This window comes from Oryzias melastigma, linkage group LG16 (assembly GCF_002922805.2).
Source record: "Oryzias melastigma strain HK-1 linkage group LG16, ASM292280v2, whole genome shotgun sequence".
Classification (NCBI taxonomy): Eukaryota; Metazoa; Chordata; class Actinopteri; order Beloniformes; family Adrianichthyidae; genus Oryzias; species Oryzias melastigma.
In genome coordinates, this window is record NC_050527.1 from 28,431,777 (window position 1) to 28,454,088 (window position 22,312).

General features: G+C 42.3%; 5 protein-coding genes across 10 annotated transcripts in view; 3 read left to right on the forward strand and 2 right to left on the reverse strand.

Moving 5' to 3' along the window:
* Nucleotides 1–1,501, reverse strand: part of sostdc1a (sclerostin domain containing 1a) — a 441,057-nt gene extending 439,556 nt beyond the window's left edge. Inside the window, exon 1 of the mRNA XM_024258413.2 lies at nucleotides 1,238–1,501. Coding sequence (XP_024114181.1) covers nucleotides 1,238–1,436 — 199 coding nt within the window. The 5' untranslated portion in view covers nucleotides 1,437–1,501. The remainder of the gene's footprint in view (nucleotides 1–1,237) is intronic.
* A 2,822-nt stretch (nucleotides 1,502–4,323) lies between these two features.
* ankmy2a (ankyrin repeat and MYND domain containing 2a) lies at nucleotides 4,324–17,641 on the reverse strand. Of its 3 annotated transcripts, none has more exons than XM_036215811.1 (10): nucleotides 17,529–17,641; nucleotides 9,171–9,235; nucleotides 8,262–8,400; nucleotides 8,095–8,193; nucleotides 6,953–7,113; nucleotides 6,666–6,880; nucleotides 6,458–6,593; nucleotides 5,098–5,226; nucleotides 4,896–5,025; nucleotides 4,324–4,806 (listed from the first exon to the last, which is right to left on the reverse strand). In XM_036215811.1, the coding sequence occupies exons 3-10, from the start codon at nucleotides 8,392–8,394 to the stop codon at nucleotides 4,691–4,693; spliced, it is 1,119 nt and encodes a 372-aa protein (XP_036071704.1). In that variant the 5' UTR covers nucleotides 8,395–8,400; nucleotides 9,171–9,235; nucleotides 17,529–17,641; the 3' UTR covers nucleotides 4,324–4,690. The 3 variants fall into 3 exon arrangements, with proteins under 3 accessions (XP_036071704.1, XP_024114405.1, XP_024114404.1); XM_024258637.2 differs by lacking the exon at nucleotides 17,529–17,641 and adding an exon at nucleotides 10,724–10,744; XM_024258636.2 differs by lacking the exon at nucleotides 17,529–17,641 and adding an exon at nucleotides 10,500–10,712.
* On the forward strand, nucleotides 14,466–15,407 carry LOC112136677 (C-type lectin lectoxin-Thr1). Its single transcript, XM_024258551.2, has 3 exons — nucleotides 14,466–14,895; nucleotides 14,964–15,061; nucleotides 15,136–15,407. Exons 1-3 carry the CDS (start codon nucleotides 14,586–14,588, stop codon nucleotides 15,241–15,243), a joined length of 516 nt encoding a protein of 171 aa, XP_024114319.1. The 5' UTR covers nucleotides 14,466–14,585; the 3' UTR covers nucleotides 15,244–15,407.
* On the forward strand, nucleotides 17,477–19,230 carry pkdc (protein kinase-like domain containing). Its single transcript, XM_024258550.2, has 2 exons — nucleotides 17,477–17,953; nucleotides 18,528–19,230. The coding sequence occupies exons 1-2, from the start codon at nucleotides 17,583–17,585 to the stop codon at nucleotides 19,132–19,134; spliced, it is 978 nt and encodes a 325-aa protein (XP_024114318.1). The 5' UTR covers nucleotides 17,477–17,582; the 3' UTR covers nucleotides 19,135–19,230.
* Nucleotides 19,231–20,645: 1,415 nt separating this feature from the next.
* herpud2 (HERPUD family member 2) overlaps nucleotides 20,646–22,312 on the forward strand; it is a 5,514-nt gene continuing 3,847 nt past the window's right edge. For 2 of the 4 annotated variants that reach the window (XM_024258547.2, XM_036215812.1), the window contains exons 1-2: nucleotides 20,646–20,782; nucleotides 21,963–22,222. In XM_024258547.2, the coding sequence (XP_024114315.1) occupies nucleotides 22,076–22,222 (147 nt within the window). In that variant the 5' untranslated portion in view covers nucleotides 20,646–20,782; nucleotides 21,963–22,075. Of the gene's footprint in view, nucleotides 20,783–20,809; nucleotides 20,834–21,962; nucleotides 22,223–22,312 lie in introns of those variants that run through there. The other 2 variants (XM_024258548.2, XM_024258549.2) reach the window with 2 other exon arrangements.

Genomic DNA, 22,312 nt, shown 5'->3' on the forward strand with positions numbered 1-22,312 from the left:
AATTATTTGCACTGAAATTCCCTTTTCTCAGCTTCAGAATCCACTGGAATTGCGTTAATTGTGTTATTTTGCTGTCGCCAGAAATTTCCTCAGTGTTAAAGGGTTAAACCTGAATGGAGAGTAGAATTTTCAACCCCCAAAACGTCAAACGTTCAAATTTATTTCAGTTTTTTTGTTGCACTGCTTTTATTTTCTTACAATTAAAACAACCAAACAAAAAGACTTATCTGCAAATGGACAAAACCTTTTATAAATTAAGACAAAAGTACATTATTTTTTAAATAGTTCTGGGAAATAAAAATGCAGAGAATCCCCTTCTGCAGCAAACAATTGTATTACAATGATTTAAAAATGTGATGAACATAAACAGGTGTTAGGAGCCCTAAAATGGATCAACTGTCTGAATCCTAACAGCTCCTCTGATGTTTGAGAGGACAGAGAAGATAAAACGGTTAAAAGATAACTCTGGTTCTGTTCAGGACAAAATATTCACATCACAGAAGAGGAAACCTCAGACCTCAGGGAGGAAAATAATCTGCTTTTTAACACGGAATAGTGCAAGAAAAATAGTTGAATTACAGAAATCAAACTAGGACGTCTGTTAAAGTTATGGAGAAAATAAAATGATTTGTTCATCTACAGAACCTGAGGAGGAAAAGTCGAAACTGATTTTAAATGTTAATTAATTCAGTGTTCTAATTGGACAGGAAGCAGAAAGCTGGCAGAACCGGGTCAGACCCAAACAGGCTGCAGCTGTTTTGCAGAATGTGATCCAAGAAGAACCTACAGTGACATCAGTGCAACAAAAATATCTGAAATGTTTTATTTGGTTGACTTGGTTTGTAGTATTTTTAACATCATTTTATTTTTAATTAAAATGGGTCTGGATCTTTATGGGTTAAGTCTGGTGATGCTTCACCTGAACTCACCTGATCCCAGATTTTTAGTTTTTGAAAGTTTAAATATCGTCTTCCTGTAAAGTTCTTGTGTTTGACTGGAGCAAAAAACTGCCCAACATTTATATTTGTACTTTATTGTTTTAAATCACTTCATTCATAAAGTTTGACAGTAAATATTTCTACGGTTTTTAGGCTTTTTTAATGATAATAACTTATTTATGACTGTTTTGCATCATCTGACGGACCTGCTCCTCCTGAATGTCTTTCTCCTGATCTTCATTCTAACAGATCCTCTATCTAATCCTTCGGATTGGATCAGGAGAGATCCCCCGTCTTACCGGCTCGGTCGTGCGCGGATCCTCCCGCTCCTCTCCCGCCAGCCCGCGCTCGGTTCAGGGACGCGTTGCTCTGCAGCTCCGGCGCGCTCACGTGCGTAAAGAGCCGCTCCGTGGAGCCGTTCTTGTGCGTCTGGCAGCTCCGGAGGAGGACGCAGAACAGGAGGAGGGACCGGCAGGACTCCCGCGCGCTCAGCTGCATGGCTGCACGTGAGGGGGACGGAAGAGGATCGATGTCCCGCGCTGAGACGAGCCAGCGCGCGCGCGGAGACTCTTTTAAGGACCAGAGCGCCTCAGGTGCGTCTCCTTCGGGAGTCTCTGATTGGTCGTTGGACTGAGAAAACTCCGCCCATTCTGACTCATGTAAAAACTCCAGGATGCTGAAGATGTTAGTCAGAGAAAAGATGAAACATTTAAAGTTTTTTTATTTATTTCAGGAGGAACCTGAAACATGTCACGTGGTTTGGAGAGTTCACCTGAGAGGTTTCCTCGGATTCCTGCAGCTTCGGGCTTTGCTGATTTTACTTTTACTGAAATACTTTTTTTTCTTTCTTTGGTTTTAATTACATAAATATGCTTTTATTTTTAGCGAATGTCACATAATAAAAAAGTTATCAACTGGAGGAAAAAACTAGAACAATCTATAAACAATCTTCACCTCAAACATCTTTAAATCTGATGCTCTCACACATTTATTCATTTATTTGTCCTTTCTTTTTTTAAGTGTCTTCTTTATGTTTAAATCTTTGAGTTTTCTGTTTCTATAAAATATTTTAAAGCTCTTAAAAAGAACAGAAACAAACGCTCAGACATGTAAACTGAAATAAAAATGTCTAATTAGAAATAAACGAGCTAAAATAATTAAAATCCTAAATGTTGGGACCGTTCTGAACCACAGAGCAAACTTTTATTTATTTGATTGGTTGTTGGAGCCAAAGTCGTTATTTTACTGTTTGTTGAAAGTAAATAAGTTAGAATTAAAGTTTCACATAGTTATTCGAAAAGATGCTTTGTGCTTTTAGATTGAAGCAGAGATTGGAAGCGACACAGTTGGAGTTTTTGTAGTTTTGAATAAATAATCTGAGCGAAGAACAAGTGTCACTGCGTTTCAATAACAGTTGTTGGAACGGCTTCAAAAAGTGTCTCAGAAGAAGAAAAGAGTTTAACTACATCGATTCAGAACAACTCAAATGTTGGACCATCACTGATACGTTTTCATATCTCCTAACATGTTGGTTTCTCACATCAGATTTGATGACAGATTCTCCTTTAGCTGAAAGACTTTTATTTTCTAAAGTTTGACAGCATGAGTTGTAACATCACTTCCTGTTGTCTGTCTTCTGATTGGCTCTTTGTTTGATGTATAGAATCAAACACAACTTCTGCTTATTGATGAAATTCGTCCCTTTTTCATTTAACGGTTTCAGAACATTAATGTAATGTAATTTCTTTACCCAGCTAAATATTTTGGGTGTTTATTCTGCAGACTCCTGGCCGGTGAGACACTTTCCATTTTTTTTAAAACAATTCTACTTCAGGTTTACTTTTTTCTGTTTTAAACATAAAGATTTTAAATGTATTACAAACAAACATCCACATTTGTGTTTCCAACAGTGAAAAATAAACTGCATCCACTGCTCTGCGGGAATAACCAGCAATGCGTTGACTTTCATAAGTCCAGGTTCTTAATGGTGAATCTGAATGAAAATGTCTAAATGATACTTACTTTAAAAAGCCCATCCAACACGTTTGTGGGAGAGAAGCATCAAAGAAAAATGTCATCAACTTCAACTTCTCGTCTCCTGGTTTCAAACAGGTTTTTCAACAGTGCTGGAATTTTGAGAGATTCACATTTATAGAAAAAAAAATCATAAACCAACATTTTCTAACCTTAAATGCTTATTTTTAAAATAATTTTTGAACTGGATTTACATTTGAGCACATATAAATCTGTAATTGTGCAGCAGTTTTTGCAGCGACAGACCATAATAAGCAGTAATTCTCTCTCTGATCTGGATTCCTTTTTCAAACACACCAGCAGCTCTTTGCTTCACTGTTTGCTATGCAGACTCTCAACCGTACCTGAGCGCTTCAGGTGTTTCCTGTCGGACAGGTGAGCCGTCTGTCATTCGCTCCTCTCCGTCACGGTTTACGCTCCGTTTTGTCCTTCCTCAAACAGGAACCGGGGGCGGGGGGGGGGCTCATTCAGCCCGCTTCCGAGGGAAAATAAAGGAAAACTCAGTCGCTTCTCTCCACACCCCCCACCGGTGGGGATGGGGGGGCCGTGACCCTAAAACCGTGACACGATCCGAACCGTGACCCTAAAACCGTGACACGATCCGAACCGTGACCCTAAAACCGTGACACGATCCGAACCGTGACCCTAAAACTGACACGATCCAAACCGTGAGTTTTGTGATCCGTTACACCCCTAATCATCCTAATAAGACATATTTGGTCTCATGCACAGAGAACACAAATTGAATCCATTAAATAATTTGTCATATTTTCTAAAAGTTACTCAGTTAAATAAGGAGAGCTCTTGCAGCTTATTAGACCTGAATTCTGCTTTTGGTTCAGAAATGAAGAACAATCAAAACTATTGAATCAACCAAATGTATTTTTCTTCGTGTTAAAGACTTTAAGCTTCACCTTCCTCTAATGTCTGTCCAACTAAATTACTTTTCTTTTAGTTTCTTATTTTTGGAGGCTAAATATGAGCTTTATGTCCACATTTTAGCTTTAAGTGACATTTTCAAAAATAAAAATCTCTGAGGGTTAAAGGTTAAACTGAATTTGTTACTAAAAGGCAAAAACTTTGTCATTTAAGCTTTTTTAAATTAAATTTAGAAGATTTTTTTGTATTACTTTTTCAAACACTAACATTAGCTGTAGTGACAGATTCGGTGGTGAACCTTCCTTGTGTTTAGATGAAAAAACATCAAGACTTCCTGCAGCACGCTGCCCCCTGCTGGACATGTAAATACTGCAGCTTTGAAGGAAATTCTGGTTTTATCTGCTAAAAAGACTAAACTCAAACAGGAAACGTGAGGCAGAATCTGCAGCAGATCAATAATGGAGTGGAGTCCTTCAGGTGGTGAAGTTGGTCTTTATTCTGATGACAGGAACAGAACGCTCCACAGGTTTGGACTTCCCTCTCGCTCGTGCTGCATGAAGGTGGACCTACGGCGCCACAGCGAGGAGCTGTCACAAACATCAGTTCTCCAGAACCTGAGCGCTGTGGTAGAACGGCGCCCTCACGTTCAGACGTCTGTCCCATCGCCGTCCGGTTCCTGCAGTTCGCTCCGGTTTTAAGGCAGTTCGACTCCGTCTTCAGAGTGAGGACGTCCCACGAACACGAATGAAGGGACCGTTTGGAAAGCAGACGGCGGCGAGGCGCCGTGCAGCGCCGGTCCCTCGGCGGCTGTTTTCCTCCTGGAAACCTCCGGATTCTCCTCAGTGGTCGTCTGCCGGGACGGAGGCGGGCTCCGGCGTTTCTGCAGCCTCGCCGCTGGTCTCCACGGAGAGCTGCTGCATGGAGTCGGCAGCTTCCTGAGCGGCTCGGCTCTCCTCTGAAACACAGACGGACCATCAAAGGAACGAGGATTCATCCTGCAGGTCAGACAGAACATCTGCTTGAAACCTCACAGGAGAGTCTGACCTTTGCTCTGCTGCATCCTCAGTTTGGCTGCTTCAGCTTCCTGTTTCTCTCGCTGCTCCTGCAGCTTCTTACAGACCTTCTTGTGGGTGAACCAGTGCATCTTCTGGCAGGTTTGGCCGCAGTAGATCACCTGGAAAAGAGAAAGAAAAGTTTTGATTTCGTCACCTGGTGCGTTTGGCGAGTTCAGCCGTCCGTCTCTCACCGTTTTACAGATGGAGCACCTCTTCTGGGCTCCCTTCTCGCCGCAGGTGGTGCAGAACTCGGCGTCCATGAAGCCGACCTGGCCCGTGATGGCCTGAGTCAGCACCGACAGCGCCGTGGGGTCGTTGCCCTTCAAGAAAAGGGAAGTTCAGATCGTAAGCCGCTCTGCTCCGCCCCCGTCACGCTGAAAAACCATTTCACCGCCATCAAAGATCATCAATGAAAGAGGAGGAGCAGCTCGACCAAAGGAAACCACGAGAGCGCCAGAGAAAATGGCGGACGACATGGAGGATGGAGCCCGACAGAACCGACGGAGCAGAAGTTGTACTTTTATTTATTTTTGCTTTAATGTGACGTGGATTAATAAAGATGCAATCCATCAAAACATTTGGAGTTTAGCTTCTATTTTAGCAACATACTGTCGTTTTTGATTCATTTGTAATCTACTGGAGTTTTTAAGGCTAATTTAGAATTTAGCTCCTACTTTAGCAACAAGCTAATTTAGAATTTAGCTCCTACTTTAGCAACAAGCTAAAGCTTTAGGCTAATTTAGTTTATGCAGGAATTTTAGGCTAATCTGGAGTTAAGATAGTATTTAAGCAGTGAGACAGCTTTTTCAGCTAATTTGGAATCTATTGAGGTCTTTCATGCTAATTTGAGTTTAGCTCATATTTTAGCAACAGGCTAACGTTTTGGCTAATTTTTTTTCTACAGGGGTTTTTAAAGGCTAGTTTAGTGTTTAGCTTCTATTTTAGCAACATGCAAACGTTTTTGAACAATTGAGTTTATTTTAGGCTATTTTGGAGTTTAGCTAGTATTTAAGCAAAGAGCTAGCTTCTTTAGCTAATTTGACATCTACTAAGGTTTTTCTTTTTTTGCTAATTTTGAGTTTAGCTAATATTTTAGCAACATGTGAACCTTTTTGGCTAATTTGTCATCTACTGGGGTTTTTAGGCTAATTTAGAGATTAGCTTCTACTTAGCAACAGGCTAACGTTTTTGAACAATTCAGTTTACCAAAGAACTTTGGAGTTTAGCTAGTGTTTAAGCAACAAGTTAGCTTTTTTGTGCTAATTTGGAGTTTAGCTCATATTTAAGGAACATACAAAATATTTTTTTGCAAATTTAACACCTATTAAGGATTTTCAAGCAATTTTATTCCAAATTTGTCAGAAATGTAGGTCAACTTCAGCGCTCTTTCATAGTTCTTTTACAACATTTTCAGTCTTTTAGCAAATTTAACATTTTGCACTTTCAGTGAATCCTCCAGCGGTTAAAGTCAAATGTGTGTCCATTTCCAGTAAAAAGCTCCAGCATCTCCAGCGACCACTGTCATCAGAATGTGACAGGAAAGAGACTCACGATCTCCACGGGGGCGATGCTCCTCACCAGCTGCTGCAGCAGCGTGGCGTCGCAGTACGGAAACTTCCGGATACACTCCCGCACGAACTTCTCCTGGTAGACGGGGAAGCCGTCGGCGTCCCGGCCTTTCAGCAGACTGCAGGAGGAGAGCAGCGGTTAGTTTGTGGAGCGCCTCGCCCACACGGCCTCGCCAAAGCCGCTCGCCGACCTCCTGACCAGCCCGTCCAGCCCGTCCTCGCGCTCCTTCAGGAAGGAGGCGCACTTCCCCAGCACGCAGCTGATGAAGTGCATCTTCATGGCCAGGACCTCGTTCATGTCCTGCTGCTTGATGCACTTCTCACAGATCAGCTCCATCACCCGCCGGCACTTGTCCAGAGGCTCCGCCTCCGCCAGCAGCGGGTTCTCCTTCACCAGCAGGACCATCTGCAGGACAGAAGACGGCGTTCGTCTGTCTCACTGTCGACCTGAGGGGGCGGGTCCTGTGACGGCTCTCACCCTGACGGGGTTCAGGTTGGTGCTCATGATGATCTTGTGGAGCGGCCCGGCCAGTTTGGACGGCAGTTTGGGCTCCTTCTCCAGACCCTGCGCTTTGGTGTAATAGTCCAGCCGGGCGCGCGAGAAGAAGTTGTTGATGACGGTGACGCAGTCGTGCTGGCCTGAGGAGGAACCGCAGCAGCTGCTGTCAGACGGGAAGACACCGGTGTGGTGCGGAGGTACGTCGCCCTGCCAGAATGTGTTTCCCCGCTCTCAAGCATGATTTGTCTCCTAACTCATATTTTGTCCCAGAACGCGGAACAAGAAGGTGGATGTTTACGACAGACTTTATTCTGGGGTTTTTGGGAGTTTACTTCCAAATGGATTTCCTTTAAACATATTCAACTTTAAACGAGACGAGACACGAATTCTGTTCCCCCAATAATTTACAGTAGAAACAACAAATATTTAATAACTGTCTGTTGTTACATTCTTCATAACAAAGTCACGTTTCTTATCCTAAATTAGTCAAAGATCATTTTTTTTCTCTTTAACACAAGATGCTGTTTTTGTTTTACACAAAATATGAAAGGAAACAATAAAAATAAAACAATAAATTCCCAAAAGCCCCAGAATAAAGTCTGTCATAATCAACCATCTTCTTTTTTATGCTTTTAGGAACAAAAATATGAGAGTTACAAAACAAACCAATGCTCTGGGGAAACACATTCTGGTGGGGAGAAGTACTTTGGCACCACACCTGACGCTCTGAACGCTCCTCCATCGAGGGCGGAGCAAAAACAAACTCTGACGTCATGAAGGTAAAACACTCTTCAGAGAAATCAGATTTTCTTCAGATGCAGAACAGAATCCTCACTGACAAAGTCTGAAGGATTCAGCAACAGTTGAGCCAAACACGATTCTTCACGCACCGTTTTCAGTTTCACGTCTGAGGATCTTCTCTCTGTACGAGGCCGACGTGGGCTACTGCTCAGACTAAAAACGAGATCTCTCTGAGTCAGACTCCAGGTCTGCAGATTACCTGGATCAGGTGAGTTTAGCTAATTAGGATCTTCATGAGGAAACATGTTGGACCCTTGAGTTCTGGAGTCTGACTCCTGAGTCTCCAGGACGAGATCTAAGCTGGAAACACCTGAACGTACCGACAAAAGCCGCCATCTGCGCCGCCGTCCGCCCCACGGAGTTGGTCACGTCTGTTTCGGCGCCGGCGTCCAGCATCATCCAGGTGATGTCGGTCTTCCCTGCGGACGCAGAGCTCATATCAGAGGCGGGGATCAAACCGGAAGGCTCTTTCCGCCCGTGAACCCACCTGACAGGCCGGCGAACATCAGCGCCGTGTAGCCGTGCTCGTGCTGGTTACAGTTCACGTCGGCGCCGTGCTGCAGCAGCAGCCGGCACATGTCCGCCTTGCCTTTGTAGGCGGCGTGCATGAGCGGCGTCATCCCGTACTGCGGAGGAGACCAAAACACGGAGGTCATCGTCACGGTTACACACAGGTTTAGGCCACGCCTACTTCCAATGAATACATCATGTCAGCTTTATTGCATTAATATGTTTCTTTTGAAGTCACAGCTTTGAAGAATAAATGATTTTGATAAAAATGAATTGATTTGAGCTTAAAAACCTTCAATGCATGAAAATATTTATTTATTTGAAGTTAAGCTTTCATTTCATAAATTTAAAAACATTTTGATCCAAATGTAAACCAGACAAACTTTGTTCTGAGGAGATGTTGGTAAATCGCTGCAAAGACAAACAAACAAACAACATTTTTGCTCGTTGTTGACTCCAGATTTTGGGGATTCCTCCTGCAAAAACTGCAGATTTTCTTCATTATTAAAGAGGCGGTTAAACAAAACTAGAGTTTGAATCGGAAAAAAATGAAGCAGAAACTGACAATAAAACATTTTTTTTAGAGACAAAAGAATATTTTTAGGAAAATTTCTTGGATTTCTGAACTGTTTTTGATCAGTCAGTTGTGATGAAGAGAGAACCGAGCCAGAAAAAGAAGCTTCACTAAAATCTTGATCTTTGGGTCCAGAAGCTTCATGTCCTGACATTTACTGAAACCAACGTAAATGTCACAAAAACTCCTCCAGAAGGACCAGGGAGGTCCAGATCCTCTCAGAGTTTTCAGACTGATTTTAGATTTCACAAAAACATCCAAACACAAACAGGAAGTGAACGTCTTCAGAAAACGAGGACGGTTTTCTGTTACCTCATCCAGACAGTTGACCCGGACGTCCTTACAGCCCAGCAGCCTGGAGGCCTCCTGAACGTTTCCTGAAAGACACCAAGAGTTCGGATCCGGTCAGTCAGACAGAACCACAGAGAGGAGGAGTCTCGGTGTTGGGAGTAAAGCTCCACTGAAGACGGAGAAACCAAAACAAAGATTAGAGACAGATGGAAACTGAGAGTCTGATGGGAACCGACTTTAACTCAAAGTTTGTCAAAGTCCTCTGATATCTCCAGGTTTTAGGATCAGATTTAAAAACAGAACCAGAGGAGAACCAGAACGGACAGATGTTAAAGTGAAGCTCCAACAGGAGTGATGGTTCAGAGAAGTGCAGCAGTTTGGTCCAAACTAAACAGAACAGTTCAGCCGTGAGATGTTTCTGACCAGCCGCCTCCAGCTTTATGAACGTCTGGACTCCAATCCTTTATATTTTTGAAGACTTTTATGTTCATTTCTGCACATTTTGTAAACGATCTCAAATCTGGAAATGTATTTCCACCAGGAATTAGCTTAGAAACAAACCTTTGCTGGGGGCTAAAAATCCTTTTTTCATGCATTTTATTTAAAAATTAATAATTTTAATAATCATAATTCAACTTTGTGTTTTTCCAATGGAAAAAGGGGATTATAAAATTAAAATGTTGAAGATAATCAGACTTTTAATGCAATTTTGTTGATTTAGGAATGAAATCGTGAACTTGTGAGTCAAAACTGATTTATTTGGTGCTGATTCCGAACCCTGAGCTCCAGGCCGAGTCCAAACGCCATCGTCTCTGCTCCTCCATCCTTCAGAAGCAGATACCTCCAGATTATGACAGGAGAGCCGTCCTTCTGCTCTGCATCAGTCAAAGCTGATCCAAAGAAGAGCAACAAACCAGAACAGGACCTGCAGAGCCCACCTGTCCACCAGGTGGACCCGGAAGAGCTAAAGCAGAACCAGAACCAACAGAGCTCCATCTCTGATCAACACAGCTGCTGTCAACATCAAACCCAGACTTTAGTCATTCGGTGACGTCATCAAATTAAACACAGTCACCATGTGATCTTTATATTTCAAAATAAAAGGTCCAAATTATAAGTTTTATTTTCTTTTTAAATGTTTTAGCTAGTTGTTATTAGCTTACATTTTTCCAATAAAAATGCTGAAACTCTGAACACAAACATCTCTCCGGAGACACATCACTTTAGTCTTTAGTCAGACACGAATCAGGATCATTTCAGGAGAATCCAGAGCCTCAGCAGAGACACAAACGCTGACATTCTCCAACCAGCGGCAGCACGAGCTAGCAGGGATTAGCACAAGAAGCTTACCGGCGCTGATCACCTCAAACAGCTCCTTTTCCCGCGCAGACAGGTCTCCTTTTTTAGGAGCAGACATGGCGGCTCTTCCGGGAGTCCGAGAAATTATTGTCACCAAAACCTAACCCCGTTTCTGTCCGTAAAAGCCGTTTTCTCCGCGATTCTAACAGGCAGGATGGACGGGATGCTAATTCTGACTCTTCTTCACTCGAACGGAGCGAGGAACGAGAACCAACCTGCGGCTCAGCGGCGCCCCCTGGTGTCCGGAATCAGAACAGAAAACAGGGCTAAAGGATTTACTGCTGTGGTTGTTCATTTGTTAAACTATATATTTTTAAACCATTTATTTATTTATTTATTTATTCATTCATTCATTCCATTATTTATTCATTCACTCATTCTACTCTTGATGCTGGCAACCAAAATGATAAGTAATAATAATAATAATAAAATTAATAAATTTAACTGAAAAATACCAAAAGAAAATTGCTCTTAAGTTGTTCAGGGTTACATTAGAAAACAAATGAAAAAATACAAATTAATAGAAGTATTATGGACAAGTTGCATAGAGAGATAATTTATGCCATCATACAAGTATATTGATGCATATATTTTTTTCAAATTTTAGATGGACAAAGAAGAAAATTAAAATGATCATATCGTTGAAATATAAGAAAAGTAAAAAATCCCAAATTGTTTTAATAATCTGGCTGTTTAAAAAGCATTTATTTATGTTCAGTTCGATAAATTATCTCTAATATTGTGTTTTGATTTAATCATCAGCATCACATATTTCTAATATTACAAGAATTTATCCATTTTGCTCAAATAAAAACTATTTTTGTCAGTGTTGATTTAATTTAACAAACTTTGATTGTTTAGATAAATACAATAAAGCAACTTTATGTGTATATTGTAATTTAAAACGAGGTGACCTAAAATGCTTCACAGAAAAATACAAATATAAATTTAACATTGAAATCGAATTTGTTACAAGTTTAGTTTCAAAATCTTTTAAAACGAGATCAGAAGATGAAAGACTTTCAGCTCTTCCAAAAGAATGTATTTGAAGAGCTTCAAGGATTCTTGTTTCAGATGTAGGAAATGCTGGTTCTTCATCTTTGGTTCTGAGCTCCAGCAGACGGTCTGAGCATCAGGAGTCTGAGAGCTGCTGAACCATCAGAGGAACTCTGGTCCTGATGGAGACGTCTGAGAACATGCAGAGATGTTTTAGTGAAGGAAACTGTGACTGTTGTTGCTCCTTTAACCTTTATAAAAATGATTTTAACAAGTAGTAATGATGTACAGGTGGATTTATGACACCGTAGTGACAAACGGAAATACATTTAGCATTTTTAAGCTTTGATTTATTTATTTAAATATATTAAAAAAGCTTAAAATTAGCTTCAAATGTAAAAACAATCCGATTCACGTCAGATTTCCGATTATAAAGTAGCACATGCTGCTCACCAAAGCCCTCCTCAGACCTACGTGAACCCATCCACAGAACTGTATTTTAATGTAAATATGGGTCTTTATGGGTTAAATATCAAGAAGTGAGTTTATTTGAACCAAACCTTGTGTCGTGACCTTCATGGTGTCATCAGCATCTGACAGCTTTTCATATGATTTACATCCGGAGGAAGAGTCAGAGATGGAGGTGGAGCGCTCAAACCTGCAGGAATCCTCAGACTCTCCATTCTAAAACATTTTCTGAACTTTATTGACAAAGAAATTAAAGAAAAACTCGACAGTTTTTTAAAGATAAACATCAAAACAATGGAAATGACAAAGACTCTGATGATCCTCACGGGTGAGTAAACATTGATGCTGAATGAGACACGTTTAACTTCTGTTAAAATATAACTATAGGTGTTATTTATGTCTGGGAATAGAAATCATTTTGTTGTTTAATTTTAAGGATGTTATTTTAAAGTTGACTCCATTTTATTGTTATTATTTTAGAAACCAAAATGTAGATTTATGTTCTAATAATGAACACATCTTTTAGCTGTAATGATTTATTAAGATGAGTCAACTTGTACTAAGATTCACATATTGTTCATGTTTTATTCTAAAATGACTCATTTCTATTTATATCATTTGTTTATTGTCACTTTAATCAAAATAAAATATAATGAGGTTCATAAAATACAAAACATTTGCTTAGAAATAGCAAATACTCCTTATTAAAGTGTACAATGCTCAATTTGATGTATTTTGTTTTGGTAATTTCCTGTTAATTAAAAATATTTGCTGCTTTCTGGTCATTTTCCTCTAAGATTACAGTTCTTCTCCCAGTTTGAATTGAACACGAACATAAGTACAGATATGTGATGGATGACATCATTTTAAATTGTATTTAACCAGGTGGAACTTAACTTGTTGAGCTCAGGATCTCTTTTACATGAGTGACCTGGTCAGTGGTCAGCAGCACAGCGTCCAAAATAAAGCAACAATATAAGCAAAAAATACAATAAGCAGTGAAATTGGAATATGTACAAAATAAGATTTAAAGCTTAGGCGTCACAAAGTGACAAGACAGGATATTATATCTTAACAGGTATGGAGGGATTACAGGTGAATGAGGCATTCATGTCGTATTTTTGAGCTTTTAAGATCTAAGTGAGAATCAGGATTAGTTTCTAAAATAAAACCCAAGTTTCAGCTTCAGGTGATGCAGTAGAGCGACAACATGAAAGTCCAGCACAAAGACCAGGTACTTGAAGCTGTCTACTAATTGTTTAGATTTATTATTGTCAGTTTTTAGAACAGAAGTGAATTATTTCATGTTTGTGTAAAAATATCATCACTTTTGTTTTTTCTGTTTAAAACCATTTTAGAGACGAGATTGAACAACATTAAAAGCAGACTGTAAGAACTCAAACGCCTGAGCTAATGACTGAGAGCATGTAAACGACGGTGTCTTCTGCATAGAGATGCATTTAATATAAAAGGAGAACAGAATGGGACCTAGAACCAAACCCTGTGGGACGCCTTTCTTGATCTCACGTACGGGAGAAAGGGAGTTGGATATTTGACTCAGATGTTAAATGACTCGCGCTAAAACCATTTTGACAAGCTGGACAAATGTTTTAAATCATTAAAAACTCTTTAGTGAGGCCTGAAAACTCGGGAAAAGCTCGTGGAGAAGAATGTGGGTTCACTCGCACTTTCAGCAGATTTGTTTCGGTCCGGCCCAGGAAGTGTGTCCTTTGCATCAGAGACGATTGTTTGCCTGTTTCTGTCCATAGGTGCTGCTCTGTGGTGAACTCTCCACATTCTAACATTCTGAACTCTACTCAGGGCTGTGTTGTGTGTTCGTGTGCGAGTCCCAGCGCCACTACATCCTCATCCAGACTCCGGAAAACTGGACCGCAGCCCAGAGCTTCTGCCGGGAGAACTTCCTGGACCTGGCCGCCTTCGAGGACATGGAGGAGATGCAGAGAGCTCTGGCGGCGGCGGCGGGAGGCTGGGACGGCGGCGAGGTGTGGATCGGACTGTCGAAGGGGTCCACGCTGAGGTGGCACTGGTCCCTGACCGGCAAAGACCTCTACGGGGAGGGGGAGACGGACCACTTGGTTTGGGGCACGGTGACAGGCGATAACTGCGCCTTTTTCAAAACCGGGAGGCTCCACACGAGGTCGTGTGAGGACAAACGACGGGCCGTTTGCTTTGACGGTAAGAATCAGAAAAAACTGATTCCAGTTAGTGACGTGGACCAGCAGTGGAGGTCCAAATACTGGGAGGTAGAGCTGCCACGATTGGTCGACTAGTAAAATAATAGTGTGTGGCAGAACTGTTTGAAGGGCAGTGCTGACATGTGGTCTGTGGAGTCTAAGGCAGTGCTGCCCCCTCCTGGTCCTCCAGAGCTCACCACCTTACCTGTTCCAGCTCTCCTGCTGCTGATTACCTGGACCAGGTGTGTTCACTCATTCAGAATGTTGATTCATCTGACTGAGCCAATCAGCAGCTAGCAGGGCTTGGAGATCTGGAGGACCAGGATTGGGCTCCTCTGGTCGAAGGAATACTTCTCATGGGAGTTAATGCAAACTCCTTTCAGGAGCCAAACAAGGATCGGATCGGTACGTCCTGACCATGAATCTGACGACCTGGAACGGCGCTCGAGATTTCTGCCGACAACACCACACAGACCTGAGCAGCCTGAGGAATGACGCAGAGTACCAGATGGTGGGGGAGGTCTCTGAAGGCCAGGAAGTCTACGTGGGCCTCTTCAGAGATCCCTGGGAGTGGTCGGACCAGACCGAGTCCTCGTTGAGGTTCTGGAGGCCGACCCAAACAGTCAACACTGCGTTTACTGATAACTGTGTGGCTCTGCTGAGGGCGGAGTCTGGTCATTGGGGAGACATGGAGTGCAGCATCGAGAGGCCGTTCCTGTGTTCCTACGGTGAGTACAGACACAACCGAACAAACCAGAACGCAGACATGACCTCAAACGACTTTTCTGTGTCTCAGCCATGAAGGATCTGCAGTTCACCAAAGTGAAAGTCAGAATCCAGGACTCCACGCTGGATCCGAACGAGCCGAGGGTGCAGGAGAGCCTCCTGGAGCAGGTCAGCCTCAGACGGTTCCTCCGGGGTTTTGGTGAAGCAGATGGAACAGAAACGTCTGTCGTCTCCCTCCGCAGATGAAGCTGGAGCTGAAGAAGACCACGAGCATCGGCGTCCGTCTGAGCTGGAGGAGCGGCTCCGATGGGAAAGTGTTCGTGAAGAAGAGTCCACCCGGAAATGTCTGAGTGTTTGTGTGACCACATAAAACCAGACATGAACACAATCGTGGATGTTGGAAGAAGATGAGTTCTGCTAGAACACAACTTCTTCCCTTTAGAAGAAGATTCCACATCATGTTTGCATATTTAGTTGATTCATTTACACATTTTTTGTTCTTCAAAAATAAATGGATGCATTTACTTTGCTTGCCACGCCCACATTTCATGTCCTTTCTGAAGACAGCGGCTTGTTTGAGATGAATCGCAGCATCGCTGTGGAATCATGGATTTGTTTCTCCAGCAGTGATCCTCTAGAGCCTCAGAAACATAAACAAAGCTGTCCAGCTTTTGCCTAATTCACCCTCCAGCACTGAGATGCAAAGATGAGCGACAGTTTGCATGAACAGGAAGGGAAGAGTCGGCTCATTTACATTTGGGAAGGAAAAGAGATCCAGGAGGAGATCCGTGTCACGGCGACAGGAAGAGAGATCCAGGAGGAGATCGGTGTCAGCGACAGGAAGAGAGATCCAGGAGGAGATCGGTGTCACGGCGACAGGAAGAGAGATCCAGGAGGAGATCCGTGTCACGGCGACAGGAAGAGAGATCCAGGAGGATTGATCCACAGATTTACTAGAAGAGAAAAACACCAACATGTGTGGAAGAAAACTCTAGAAACTAGACAACAAATGGATAGAAGCTAAAAACAAATGAGCTGATGCTCCTTAAAGACCCACTCCCATTAAAATGCCGTTTTTAACATTTTCTTAGAGCATTTTTCTGATGATGGAGGACAAATATAAAGAAAATTAAGCCTAAAATTGCATTTCGGAGTATTTGTAGCGTTTGCACTTCAATGTCTAGTTTTTTTCCGCAGCATTTTGCTGACCATCTCCTCGTTTGCTCTTTTGAGTCAAACAGAACTCATCTGTCTTCATTAGAATCATTTACTGGAGAGGTTCTCTTGTGCTGCATTAGTGTTTTAATTATATTGAAATATGATGATCAGATGATCTGTATGGATGAAAATCCTGTAAAGACGAAAACAAACCCAAACTTGTTATGTTACTTTTGTCTCCACATCCAAAATATCAAATGTCTCCTGGTCATTATTTATTTAAGACAGTAACAGCCTGTCTTAATATGACATTGAAAAATGCAAACATATAAGATTGAGGCCTTTTAGGCCACTTTTCATCTTAAATCAGAACCCTCACTTCCTGTTTCTGGTGGTCAGAAGAACCCCGGATGTTAGGAGATCCAGGACACAAAGTTTAACAGACATCCAAAGTAAAAATAACCAGAAATAAAACTGTGAATGACTGGAAACCTCAGAATTATGCTGAGAACACATGAGCCAACACTAGAACCCAGAGACAGCTTCATAACCTCTGAACGAATCGGTAACAGTGCAGGCAGCTGTGACAGGTCAACGGACCCTCACAGGAAAGGAGGCGGAGCCAACATGCACCAACACCACAAACCAGAACAAAAACAAAAGAGACAAACGAGAATTTTAACCCCAGAAAGGTAGAATCTTATTCTGAAGATTTAAATCTGTATATAAATACAGTTTGTTGGGATTTTAATGCTTCTCTGTAAATCTTGATTTATGATTCCTGCACTGATTTCCATCTTATACACTCTTGAAAACATGTAATAAAGTCTTCAGTTGATATTATTACCAAGAAAAGAAACAAGAAAATCATCATCCTCACAGTATTTGTCATCGTTTTAAACTGTGACCTTAAAATACTGTTTACAGTCAAACCTGGAGGGATGTAGCAGTAGAGGTAGTAGTTTGTAGAAAATGGTTTCTCGAGCGCATACAGAACAACCTTTTCTCTTTTTTGTTTAACTTCAATGTCCCTTTAGGGCTTTTGTGTTTTATCACATTTATGTTCATGTAATTGTCAGTTCTCCTGAATTTAAACCAGATTTTCATATCATTTTAGTTCTATTTTATTGTCAGGACAAAAGTGTGGATTCAATACATTTTAAAAATAAGGGTTTTGAATTAATAATGCTCCGAACTATAACACTCATATGTACATAAGGGTATCACTTTGAATACAACTTTATTTATCTATTTTTTTTATTATTTTAGATAAAATATTAACAATTTATGAAAAATCTATGATAATAATAATAATAATCATAATAATCATAAATGACCTGAAGCTGTAGCTATACTCCAGACCGTTAGGGGGCAGTAGTGGTCATTCGAGCTCTAATTAGAGTTTTATTTAAAGCCTGTTTCTTTAAATTCCTCGGACATGTTGTTGGTTTTTCACTTCCGGATCTCACATATTCACCTGCCCGGACCCTGAACCCGCGTCTTCCAGCGGAGGATGCTGTGATTCGGTGACATGACTCCGGAGCAGCAGGACTTCGTCCTCCGGGCCTGCGGGGCCTCCTCCCTCTGCGCAGGCGCGACGATCCAGAGCCTGTGGAGCGGCTACGGGGAGATCGTGCGCGTGCACCTGCAGGGCAGCCGGCGGCCCTCCGTCATCCTCAAACACGTCAAGTTCCCGGTGGAGGCGGAGCATCCCGGCGGCTGGAACACGGACCGCTCCCACAGGCGGAAGGTCCGGTCCTACCAGGTGGAGACGAACTGGTACCAGAACTTCTCCACCGACGACAGCTGCCGCATCCCCGCCTGCCTGGCCGCCTGTTCCCATGGCGACGAGATGCTGATAGTTCTGGAGGATCTGGATGTGGCGGGATTTGATGGGAGACGGTATGAGAACGTGTTTTAAATGAGGTGGTCGTGGAGCAGCAGCAGCAGGAGGAGGAGGAGCAGTAGTCAGTGACTTCAGCCAGATTGTTTTTGCAACGAGTTTAAAAATGTAAAAAAGGTCTAAAAAGAAATAGGCCCAAACAGACATGACTGGTGTGTATCAGAACACCAAATACACAAACACACACAGGCCTAACCGCTAAAAAGTTCTAGATTGTTTCATCATTGTTTCACTGTTATTATTCTTATTCTTCAGCTTTCTAACGAACCGTTTTGCTAACATCTGACCCCCGCCACACACTCGAAAAGTCACCAAAATTTGCACACTTAAGGAAAATTGTAAAATAATTCTTTGAAGAGTGTACGAAATTTTACACACATGCCGCTAGTCTCACTCTACAACTTGTTAAACTTAAACAAAAGTCTAATATTTTGGACTTTGTTTCATTTTTAAACCGCAGTCTGGTGCAGTTTTAAACCCCTCTGGGTGTTGAGGAAACATCTGCACCACATGTGAGCTGAACTTTAACCAGCAGCTGACGGATGATGTTTGTCAAACATCTGTTTATTGCAGCACCAGCGTGAAGGACCAGGAGATCAGAGCCTGCCTGGGTTGGCTTGCCCACTTCCACGCTCTCTTCCTGGGCGTTGAACCGGAGGGTTTGTGGCCCGTGGGGACCTACTGGCACCTGGAGACCCGTCCGGACGAGCTGGAGGCCATGGACGACGCCGAGCTCAAAGCCGCCGCCGCCGACATCGACCGTACGCTCAACGAGTGCCGCTTCAAGACCATCGTTCACGGAGACGCCAAGCTGGCCAACTTCTGCTTCTCCCCGAGCGGACAGGAGGTGGCGGCCGTGGACTTCCAGTACGTGGGAGGCGGCTGCGGGATGAAGGATGTGGTGTACTTCCTCGGCAGCTGCATGGACGAGAGGGAGTGTGAGAAGAGAGTCCCGGGACTGCTGGACCTTTACTTCTCCGAGCTGAAGGCGGCGCTGAGGCGGGACGTGGACGGCGACGCTCTGGAGAAAGAGTGGAGGGACATGTTTGCGTTTGCGTGGACGGACTTTCACCGCTTCCTGCTGGGATGGATGCCGGGACACTGGAAGATCAACCGATACAGCAAACGGTTAACCAGGGAGGTTCTGTGCAAGATACAGAACCGGAAAAAGAACCACTGAACCGCCGACGCCTTCAAAAGAACCAAAACACGGACAGAGAAACGAGTCTTGTGCTGTTCGTTGTCAGACCAATAAAAATCTGTTCCAGTGGTTGAACTTTGGTTCTTATGGTCAACAGTTCGACTTTATCAGTGAAGGGATGAGTCCAAAAATGAGCAGAATTTTTATGTTTCTATGAGCAGTTTTAAAGGATGAGAAGATGCAGAAGCTAAACAGGTTACTAAAGCAACGATCAAACGAACAAAGAAAGACGGTATTATGTTTGTAAATCTTTATTCCCATTTAGGAATGACAACATTTATTATTTTGCATTTATTTGAGTATTTTCAAATCACATAAAGTTATTAATTTCTTGACGAACAGGAATGGATGTACCCTTTTAAAAGGATGTTTAAAATGTAAATTAGAAAACAATGGTTTCTTTTTTTTATCCTTGCTAAACGTTCTACACTGATACTTGATATTTGAGTTTACTGCAGGCGGTGCAGGAATTGAATTCGTCTTCAGAATAAATTAGAAAACAAAACATCCTGCCTCACTTTATTCTAATGAAAGAAGTACACTTGTAGAACACTTAAGTATTTTGCATTATTTTTTCACTATTATTACAAGTAATAATACAAACAAAGCTGTGTTGGACCAAACGCCGTAAACAATAGTTTGTTAGTTTCCAAGGAGCAGATGACATTCTTAAACCAAAACAGAAAACTCATAAAACAAACAGAAGAACCATTTTCTTATTCAAACTACATTTACGTTTTCCTTGTTCTTCATTTGCATCATTTCATCAAACAAAAACTCTATTTGTGTCACTTTTTAAAGAATTAAACTGTCAACTCGGATCAATTTAAATCAATAAAAAGCAGCAGAATTTTTTCTCCAAAGTCTAAACTTTTCTGGAATGTTGATCTCTCTTCTAAACCTCAAACGGCAGGAAATGACGTCGGTAAAAAGCTGCTCTCTGGTTTGCTTCTGTAACAACAATGATGAGACTATAACATATTTATTTTGGACTTGTTCTCACACTTCATTTGGTCAAAAAACACATTCTTCCTGATGTTTCTTTTTGTTTTAAACACATATTTTGGGTTTTTTTTTATACAGGGAAGATGATAAAACCAATGTACTTAATTTAATTTTTCTTTTAGCTAAATTTCATATTCATAAATGTAAATATACATCTGCTAAAGCTCTCTTACCAGTTTTCATTGCTGAGGTAAAAAAAAATATATAACTATAAAAAATTCTGGATATTTAAAAGCTAATAGAACCTGTATGTTATTTTAAAAATATGCTCTGGATAGTTGGTAAACCATCGGGTCTTACTTTATGTTTATTTAGTGATTTATTCAGCATGTCTGAACCTGATCTCATCTGTTTTCTCTTAAAACATTTAATATTCTTTTTATTGGCCCCTCTTGATCTTTTTTCTCCGTTTATCTATGTGTCTTAAGGTTTTGCAAATAAAGTTTATAAAAAAAAAGTTTGTTTTGTTTCCTTGTCCCCGCCCCCTCGCGTCAGCTGTTGGCACCGACGTGGTCACGTGACTTCCGCTCTCGGGCCGACATTACAACAACAAGCGAGCAGCTCGGAGGAGCGGCCCGGAGGAGCAGCGGGGGCGCGAGGAGACGGTGACCGGAGCGAGCAGGTACCGGAGGTTCTGGACGGAGAACAAACGCTGCTCTGAACGCGACACACGGTTCGATCCGAACTCCCTGCGGTCCGGTCCGCCCAGCCCGCTAAGTGGCTAGCTTCGCTACGCTAACCGAGCTCAAATAAAAGTCAAGCTTTATTTACACCGCGCTGCTCTGACAAACGACCGTTCGTGACGTCACCAACCACTGACCCCGAGAGGCGCGTGAGCGGGAGGAGGGGGGGTCGCGGTTCGGTGAGAGTTCTGACAGTTTACGGGAAAGGTGACACGACGCGGCAGGTGCAGGAAGTGAACCGAGGCTCGCGACCCCCCACCCCCCCCGGGAGCGCTGGCTCCTGCGCGCGCGCGCCGTCCCCCTCCCACCGTTAATGTCGTCACCTGTCAGGAATGAAACGAGTTAATTCTGACTTATAATACATGTTTTTAGATTTAGTTCTCTTACTAAGTTTATTTAAAGCAAGTTGGAAACTTGAACTCTTATTATCAATATTATATCACGTATGTTATATAAGGATATTATGACATTCATAACTACATAATAATGTACATCATAATGTACAATAAGGAACATACTGATGTATTCAAGTATGATGACTTAATTACACATGTAATATAACGACACACATTAGGACATATGGAAGTATGATCTGATGTTTATAATGACGCGACTGTAATGTTGTAATAACATTCGTAAGTATTTAAAAGCTATATTTGAATTCTCTCTAATCTCTAACTTCTATAAAACTATATACTGCAGGACTTTCTCCTCACCTGGATTTTAAAAACAATCCAGACACCGTTCTCACTACTTCTTCATTTTTTTAAGCTGGAATTATGACATAGCTACTTTCACAAAGTGAAAATCTGATCAACACAAGAATTTTACAGCGACTATTTATGAATCCATTGTCTTGTGAAGATGAAAACATTTATTGTTTATTAAAAAATACATAGGAGCTGAGTTGTGTTTGTGTTTTTGTTGACCACACCTCCAACAAAATAAACGGAAACTGAACTCCAGCTTTTCTAAGACTTCAGTTTGAAGCTGCAGAGGTTTGACCTCAGAACTGATGTCTGGGCGTGAGCGCCATCGTGGACCTCCTTTCTGCTTCAGATGTTCCTGAAAGTCCATCTCTCTGATGAAGTTTGACCCCCGCTCTTTCTGATCCTTCAGCAGGAGCCAGCACAGGAACCCCCCCAGCCATGTTCTAGTGGAAATGTCCAACCTTTAGGAGCGTCGGTCCCCATCGGAGCAAAGTCAGAGTCGGCCTTCGCCTAACATGAGCCATGGACTCTGGGGGAGTGGACAGTCCAGTGACCCTGATCATCAAGGCCCCCAACCAGAAGTATGAGGACCAGACCATCAACTGCTTCCTGAACTGGACCGTGGAGAGGCTGAAGAGCCACATCTCCAAAGTCTACCCCAGCAGACCGGTGAGTGAGCGGGGGACGCCCGGCTTCCTGTGTGGGGCGGGGCTAAGACAGGCTTCCTGTGTGAGGCGGGGCTAAGAAAATCTTCCTGTG

Coding starts and splice junctions, on each gene's coding strand:
- LOC112136677 (XM_024258551.2), top strand. CDS start 14,586: ATGAATCTGACGACCTGGAACGGCGCTCGAGATTTCTGCCGACAACAC. Junction 14,896..14,963: donor GCCGTTCCTGTGTTCCTACG/GTGAGTACAGAC, acceptor TCTGTGTCTCAG/CCATGAAGGATCTGCAGTTC. Junction 15,062..15,135: donor AGGAGAGCCTCCTGGAGCAG/GTCAGCCTCAGA, acceptor CTCCCTCCGCAG/ATGAAGCTGGAGCTGAAGAA.
- ankmy2a (XM_024258636.2), bottom strand. CDS start 10,566: ATGTCTGCTCCTAAAAAAGGAGACCTGTCTGCGCGGGAAAAGGAGCTG. Junction 9,236..10,499: donor GTTTGAGGTGATCAGCGCCG/GTAAGCTTCTTG, acceptor GGTGTCTTTCAG/GAAACGTTCAGGAGGCCTCC. Junction 7,114..8,094: donor GCAGATGGCGGCTTTTGTCG/GTACGTTCAGGT, acceptor GTTCCTCCTCAG/GCCAGCACGACTGCGTCACC.
- pkdc (XM_024258550.2), top strand. CDS start 17,583: ATGACTCCGGAGCAGCAGGACTTCGTCCTCCGGGCCTGCGGGGCCTCC. Junction 17,954..18,527: donor GCGGGATTTGATGGGAGACG/GTATGAGAACGT, acceptor TGTTTATTGCAG/CACCAGCGTGAAGGACCAGG.